At 38.7% G+C, this 8422-nt stretch overlaps 1 protein-coding gene across 1 annotated transcript; it reads left to right on the top strand.

Moving 5' to 3' along the window:
* Positions 1-1912: 1912 nt before the first annotated feature.
* On the top strand, positions 1913-6679 carry LOC122867001 (TNFAIP3-interacting protein 1-like). Its single transcript, XM_044177313.1, has 10 exons — positions 1913-2130; positions 3190-3302; positions 3443-3533; positions 3775-3849; positions 3943-4008; positions 4143-4262; positions 4359-4487; positions 4628-4705; positions 5354-5479; positions 5587-6679. The coding sequence occupies exons 1-10, from the start codon at positions 2128-2130 to the stop codon at positions 5716-5718; spliced, it is 933 nt and encodes a 310-aa protein (XP_044033248.1). The 5' UTR covers positions 1913-2127; the 3' UTR covers positions 5719-6679.
* The last annotated feature ends 1743 nt before the right edge of the window (positions 6680-8422 follow it).

Raw genomic sequence — 8422 nt, forward strand, 5'->3', positions numbered from 1 at the left:
AATGGTATCGATAAGAAGATGATACCACTCTGCTTGTATGATAAATAAGCTATAGCCAACAGGTGCTCAGCTTAGCTTAGCATAATGACTGCAACAGGAAGAAACAGCTAGCCTTAACACATTATATGTTTAGCACATTCAAAAACCTAAGTGTAAAAACGACCAGAGGGCCAGTGACTTCCAGGAGTCTTGGTTGCGCCTCGTGGTGGCGTCAAGAAAAGCTAGCTGTTTCCCCCTTATTTCAGTCTTTGTGCTAAGCTAAGCTACCTCTCCTGGTTCTAGCTTTATATTTATCACACAGATCTTCTCATCTACCTCTCGAAAGCAAATAAGCGTATTTCCCAAAATGTTGAACTATTCCTTTAAGATTTTCCTTAATTACCTACAATTAGAGCCCAAACCACAAAAGAAAACCTGCCACACAAAAGTAGTAGTAGAAGTTAAATAGCTAGCTACTCAGACAGACCATGTATGTACTTTAAAGAATTAAAAAAGCCTATTTCCTCAGTTACATCAATGCAATGATTTGTAATTAATGACATCTGCATTGGCCTTTTCACTCAATTTTTTTGTTTTTCTCTGACATATTGAAAGCATCCTTGGGGAGGATTGTCTCTTTTATTTTTGACTTTAAAATAAGCAAATGGTTCTCTTGGTGAAGTGGGATATCCCAGAATACCCTGCCGAAACCTCCCCAACATCTGCTAAAATTAATGGAGGTGGAAGCTCCCACTTCAACTAAAAAAATCCATGCCCACTACTATAAAAAATAAACAAATGTGTTGTAGTGGTGTAAAAAGTCTCACTAGGGGAATCACATTCCTGTATTGTCATTTCGCCATTAGGTTGGTTTAATGTCCTTTTGGTGGAATTGAACCAGTATCTAAAGGGTGGTCTTACAGCTTTATACGTGAAGAAATATGGAAATAAGCTTCACTAATACAGGTTTCTATGAGAAAGAATAGCCATGGGTCGAGTCCCCTGCACTGACTGCCGGTTACTGGAGGAGGAGCAGCGGCGTATTTTCCCCTCTCCTTCTTCCCTGAAACTAGTCCGCTCTGAGTCAACACCTTTGAGAAGAGGCCGTCAGAATATTGAGTAAGATGATAAGCCTGCGAGATGTGTGATTTTCCCATTACCCCCACCACGTTAGTTGAGATTTTTGTTTCTTCAAAATGTTTTCCGGTAGTGTGCAGTTCACCCACCCAGGAAGATACTGCGCTCAGCACACTGCCCACTGTAAAAAATGAAGAATTGTACATCTCCAATTTAAGTAGACGAGCCTATATCTCACTTTACTGGTATCAAGTCTTACTTGATTGAAACAAGAATTTAAATCGTGAAACAATCATGTTTTTTGATATTGTCCTTATTTTGAAAGAGCTCCACTGAAAAAATCAAGCCTTTTATACTGCAGGATTAGTCCACTTGTTGATTTTTGTCATTAAAATATTCTTTAAACATATTGTCCAAAATATAGGTCCCTATTAAGACTAATTAAAGATTTAATGGTCATTAAGTCATTTTGATTTAATTTTAATTTTAATTAAATGTATTTTATATATTTCGTTTTATTTATGTTTTACTGATTTTCATTTTTGTATTTAATATAATTTTTTAATTATTATTTTTGTCTTTGGGTGTTATGAATTTATATGGATATATCTGAATCTATTGTATTATTAGTGGACGTTGAAAGGCGAGTTTCCCTTTAAAATAATACAAATCAAGTAAAAAAAAAAAAAAAAAAAATTACAATTTGAAAATAAAAAGTTGGGGTAAAAACTTCCTGCATATCAATAAAATTTAAGATCCCTCGTGTCATTTCTTGCAGTGCAGAGTCAGATCGGTCTCTTACTCATCGATTCGTACCATAAACACATCGTTAATTACCGCTCGAGCTGCTGATCAACCAGTTGTACTTTCCTTTCCTTCGACAGAGTCCGTGAGCGGCTCAGCCCTGAGACCGCACCGGCCTGGCGACTGGATCCCGGCAGCTGATTGGACAATGCTGTTTTGCCACGTCACATGGGATCCTCAGTATAACTAACGTGCGGAGCGAGTCACAGCTTCAAATCCCAGCTTTTGTGGGATCAGCACGTCTCGAGAACCCCAGAAAATAACAAAATGGTGAGTTTGCTTTTTATTTTTATGTTTTATGCATTGTTTTATACGTGTCTCTGCATATTTATTAAGTTATTTAAAATCTTTTATTATTAGGTTTAGAGAAATCCTACTCCACTAACAGTCATGGTTGTGTGTTTGGGTTGATGTATGACTGATTCCCAACAGGGCATGCAGGAAATATTCTCTTCATTCAACTGAATCAGGTGTCACGCTCAAGTGCAGTGTAGACAGTCCAATATTTCATTATCAACAACAACAACAAAAACACATATCTACCCATGTTTGATCCCTATAGCTAAAGGACATACTCCTTCTTCTTCATGTCAGTTTATCTTGAAGTTATGTGGCGTGAAGATATCTGAGAGCTCCATGTGCAGCCTGAGTCTGGGTGATGCATGACTCTGTGATAATTAACATCCTCTGTGGGTTTGAGTCAGCTGTCACATGCCATTTTCAGCACACTAGGCACAGTGCATTATCAGTACAGCATCTCCAAAATGTACTATCAGACTATTTCACGCCTGCAGCAAATCATTATTTTTAATAAATCAATATCTATTTTTATCATGGAAATGAATATATCTATTTTTCTTTTTTGATTGATTGAAAAGGCCCATCACAAGTGCCAAGAGCTGAAGCTGACATCTTCAAAATGCTTATTTTTCCTGACAAACAGTGCATTTATTTTACAGTGATATAAAATATAATCACCAAATCCTCACATTTGAGAAGGTTGAACCATGCGAGTGTTTGCCATTATTGCTTGATAAATAATTTATTTCTCAACTCGTGTTTCAGCACTAGATAATATAGATTGGGGGCATTTTAATCCTTTATTAGATAGTGACAGCAGAGAAATGACAGGAAATGAGGGGAGAGAGAGACAACAAAGGTCCAGACAAGAACTGGAGACGTTGTGGTTTATGGTCGCCACCTTCACCCCTATAGACCACCAGGCCACCACAGTATTACTTACTTTAATCTTCATAGTCTGATGTTAGAAGTAAGGAGTTTAAAAACAGCTGTTATGTATAATGTATGTCCTCCTCTGTGTTTTGACAGTCCCTACATGAAAACACAATGGACAGGCCACCTGTGGAGAAATCACAGGCCGGTGATACAACAAACAACAGACAGACCCACAGACTGTATCCATCACTACCGAATATAGACAGGTGAGGCACATCGCATCATGTTCATCAGATATAATCACTGCATGCAGAGTACCTCCTATGATTTACTCGCTTGGTGCTATTAATAAAAGGCTAAATAATTCCAAATGTTAATTTTCAGTTATGTGATTAAATGTTTTCAGGTATGATGTTTGTGTGCCGGGCTGCTCCATTGGAGAAAACCTTCATACAGCTGCAGTTGATCATCCCGACAGTCTGCAGGGAGACAACCAGGTAATATTAACAGATGCAACATTGGAAGATACGTCTGAGAGAAAATATTCATTCCCATGCTGTCACCGTCTGATTTCTTGACCACAAGGAACTGATCATGTTCTTTGTGTTACTGGAAACACTCTAAAACAAAACTTCCAAACATGTGTAAAAGGAAGTTAGTGGATATAGTCATATTACATAATTTCTAATGGACATACTGTGTGCCACATTTTAATAGTTCCTCTTTTGTTTGCTTCAGTCAGAAGTGTCAGCTGCCAGCAGAGACATCAGAATGAAAGCACAGATACTTGTCTTGGAAGAGCAAAGGCAAGAGGTGAGTACATTTCAGAACTGAGATTTATATTCATCCCAAAACACATGTACCTTTCAGTACTTAAAAGATTAATGTTCTTTCTCTTTTACTCAGCTTCTTTCTATTAACGAGAAATGGGCAAAAGAGTACCGAACCATGAGACAGTACTACAAAGAGAAGGTAAAAAAGGGACAAATTAACAGTCCCACTCATTGTTTTATTCAGCACCGGTTAGCTTGTTTGATTAGTTTCCTTGTATGTCATCAGTGCTTTGTCGCTTGTGTCACATGTCCTTTTCTTTACCGAACACTCAGGTTCAAGATTTAAAAGCATTACTACAACAAGGTCACAGTCACTTTGAAGGGGAGATGTGTGACGAAGGAAAAAAGCACATCACATTATATAAGAAAGTCAAAGACAAAGAGAGCACATGGGTAAATGCAGTATTTTAATTCCAGATACAATTTCAAGCATTTTAATTGATTAAATCTGTACAATGTGTATAATAATTCATTGGAAAATTCTCACAGACTGGAGACGGTGATGTCTACTCTAAAATACTAAAAGCAGAAAAGGAGGCAAAGGAGCTGCAAGCTCTAAACAGCACTCTGACCCGAAGAGGGCAGCATCAGCATGAGGAAATCAGACGATTAAACAAGGTGAGTCCTGATCCGTGCTCCTGTTACAGATCGAGGGAACTAAAAGGCACCTCACTTCAACACAGCTCCATATTAGAGTTTTGAGTGTTTGTTCCCTGCAACAACAATGGTATTATAGTTTCTTTCATATGTTTGTACAGGCTCTACAGGAGGCACTTCAGACTACTCAACCTCTTAATTTGAGCAGTGAAACACTACAGGATGTCTGGAAACATCAGGTGAGCTTTGTTCATCATCATATATGCGCATTTTCCGCGCTTATTCGCTTTCTTGCCGAGAGTTAGGTGAGAAAATTGATACTACTCTCATGTCTGTACGTTAAATATGAAGCTACAGGCAGGAGACGGTTAGCTTAGCTTAGCATAAAGACTAGAAACAAGGGGGACAAGCTAGCCCGGCTTTGTTCACGTGTAACAAAATCAGCACCTCTAAAGCTGACTAATTAATATGGTATATGTTGCTTGCTTAATCTGTACAAAAATAAAGAGTAAAAATGACACATGCTGGTTTTTACGGGGGTTAAGTGCCGGACTATTTCTTGGCCGAGAGCAGTTTCCTGGCACATAATCCCTGTAAAACCACAAATTGTTAATCAGTGGGCTTTAGAGGTGCTAGAAGGTGGGTTTTTTCCTTCGGACAGAGCCAGGCTAGCTGTTTCCCTCTGTTTTAGTCCTTGTGCTAAGCTAAGCTAACAGGCTGCTTCATATTTAGCATATAAGCATGAGAGTGGTTTCAATCTTCTCATCTAACTCTCGGCAAGAAAGCAAATAAGAGTATTTCTCAAGATGTTAAACTATTCCTTTAATGTGCTTGCCCAAATTCCCATTTGAATCCTTATATCATGTTTCCTTGTCATCCATTTTTAGGCCGAAGTCTACAAGGAAGACTTCTTGAGGGAGCGGAAGGACAGGGAGAAGCTTAAGGAGAAGTATCTGGAACTAGAGAATAAGTTTAGAAAAGTTTACAGTGAGCTACGTGTCCTCAAACCTCAGGTACAACATACCATTTGGAGTTTATATGCTTGTATTCTGCCACGTTCACTACAGTAAATATTGAATGAAGGCATAAAGACTTCAACATAGTATCTTTGTTTTTCCAGGTGACTAGGACTCGGCCACCACAGGCTGAATGTACCTGCAAAAATGGAGCCAAAAGTCCAAACTGGGAGTTCCGGCCAATTAACCAGCACCAGATCCAGCTACAAAGACGTTACACACTTGATAACAGATAACTGTGAAATACAATGGCCTTCTCACTCTTTGTGTGATACTGTATGTTGCACTTTATGGAAGTCTCAGATCAGAGTTCATCACTAGCAGGATGAGACTTTGCTAGTTTATTAGACAGGACAACATCCAGGAAGTGAACTTCTGTTTCAGTCCTCAGCCAACTGCCTGCTGCAGGTTCAGTTTCAGGTAGCTTTTGTTGTGATCGTAACAAGACCACTCCACCAATCCTTGCCCATTAGGCAATCGATGTGGAGGAAGCAAACGCACAAAGAAAACACTTAAATAGCCTGTGAAATATAAATATGAACTGCTAGTATAAACACTTCCCAAGAGGAGAAAAGCAGCAAAAAGTGAAATAAAATACTCTACCCACTGTGTGCAAAGTTTGCTATGTAAGCCGTTGCGAGGGTGCTCAGCTCCTCCTCTTCTTGTGACACAGGTCCTGAGGGATTATTGCACTGCCCAAACACTATTGACATAGATAATGTTTATCAAAGGTGCAAGTTGAATGAGGGATCTTCCTGGTTCAAGTACCTGTAACCACGGTGTGCCCAGTACAAAAGGGAGATCCAAGAAAAAATGATGCTGAAACTCATAAACATACACAGGCACACCCCCATCTGTCAGGAGGAAGGAAACTGCAAGTCATGTTGCAACTACAAAGGCTGCAATTTCTTTTGATTCATTATAAAGTATGTTCACCTCGGTGGCATGCAGACACAAGTATGGGAAGAATGAGGACCATGTCGCCCAGTATCTCTGTGAAAGCATCACATATGTTTTCTGGAGAGACGCTTTGTGGCCTGTCAGAGGAAAGATAGAGGTGGTGGGAGAAGAAGGAAAAGGTATATAGAAACATTTATTTTTACACTATATTTCTGAAATGTTTGAAGGAAATTGTTGGCACATATTCTTCCTGTTTCTTGTTTATTTATCATGGAAATAAAGCATTGTTTATATGTGTATTGGCTCTCTTGCACAGTTGAGTAAGTACTGATTACATGGCAGGACTGTCAGTTACATGGGAGGGAAAGAACATGTCCATCACTGACATCACTGATATCCCTCTTCATACCTTAATCCCATCCAGGAGGTCCTAGGAGCTAACCACAAGTACATGTCAACTAAAAAGAAATTATCAGAGATTTCAGGCACAAAAAAACTACTATAACACTGGAAACACTATATTATCAAGGATTCACTTATATACTCTGCCATGCATTGTTGGATTATTTAAGTCTATCAATACACACATTAGATGGTCAGATGCATGTACATTTTCATAGTACTACCACTGTCAGCCCTTTAAGTTAGCGCTAGTGTCCTGCAGGTAGTAAAATGCAAAAAAAAAAAAAAAACATACTACATACTGTACTACATACTGTATATAAAGGAACTTGCGAGTTTACCTGTGGGAGCATCCATCCAAACTCATGACTGATCACTCCTATCAGCATAGGAACTTTCTGGAATTCTTGGTTCTTTAAAAAATCCCCAGGTGGACCTTTCAGATACACACCATCAATAGCTGGACCCAAAAATGCCTTAAACTGAAATATAAATAATTCTCATAAGGCCTTCCCTAGAAATCTTATGGCACAATGTCAATAAACTGCACCCAGCATGGTCATATTTAGCATTAACAGGCTGATGTGTGATCACTTTACAACATAGATACTGAAGAAAATATCTAGCCCGAAATACTGTATCCGACAACGATGAGTCCAGCTTATAGTGAATTAAATTGACAGGCAGAGTACAGTGGCTTTTAAGAGCTTCTTCACTGAAAACAGTTGGCTGCTGCGGCCGAAAACGACGCAATGAGAGCGATGAGAGTGAACCAAAACACTAAAGTTGTATAGGTATAGGTATATGTGATTTTGACCAAGAAAGTTACCATAATGTCAAGCAAATTGGAAATTAAATATCAGATGTAAAGAAACTGATAATGATTATTATTGTATCAGTATATGTTGGTACCTGAGCCATAGCCAGTGGGTTGCTGGTGTATTGGGCTTCCACTCCACTCATGGTGATAGCTTTGTGGAACAAACTCTCAGACAAAGGAGACAGCACCTGCCTAGAAACATGTATAGGCCTGATAGTCTGTATTCTATATCCTGAATCAAATACTTAAACCAGCCCTGCTGATATTTATAACCTACATTATTCCCTTCATACTCACCAATATAGAGACAATGATGTCACCTGCAGGTTGTCCAACGATGGTGACTGAATTTGGGTCTCCATTAAAGGCATTATATTGTCACAAACCCACTGAAGGCTGGCTATTTGATTCATGAAGCCCCAGTTGCCAGGTGCATGTTCGTCTCTAGTACTTAATTAAAAACTATAGACTATCACCTGACGCTGGCATCAGCAGCTCTGAGAAATCTAGGACCTCTACTGGTGGACAGTAGGAAGTGCAACAACTGACTTTTTCTGCTACACAATTCTCTATCCCCATCTAAGAAAAGATAATAGGAGACACCAGATTATATTATGATGCCCCATATTGGTAACACTTTATCTTTATCCCCACTATTTAGCATTCATAAGCAGTCTATAACAATGAATAAATGGTTTATAATGCACTCCAAAACTCTATAGTGTAGTTGTAAACAGATATAAGGACATTGCTAAGTGTTAATTAATGTGAAGCATTCATAACTGGTTAATAAACAGTTAATAAATGATTGATAATAC

This window comes from Siniperca chuatsi, linkage group LG19 (assembly GCF_020085105.1).
Source record: "Siniperca chuatsi isolate FFG_IHB_CAS linkage group LG19, ASM2008510v1, whole genome shotgun sequence".
Taxonomy (NCBI): Eukaryota; Metazoa; Chordata; class Actinopteri; order Centrarchiformes; family Sinipercidae; genus Siniperca; species Siniperca chuatsi.

Bases quoted from the DNA above. Each gene is read 5' to 3' on its own strand.
- LOC122867001 (XM_044177313.1), top strand. The intron at 4,706-5,353 runs GTGAGCTTTGTT...ATCCATTTTTAG, and splicing joins AGGATGTCTGGAAACATCAG to GCCGAAGTCTACAAGGAAGA. The intron at 5,480-5,586 runs GTACAACATACC...TTGTTTTTCCAG, and splicing joins TACGTGTCCTCAAACCTCAG to GTGACTAGGACTCGGCCACC.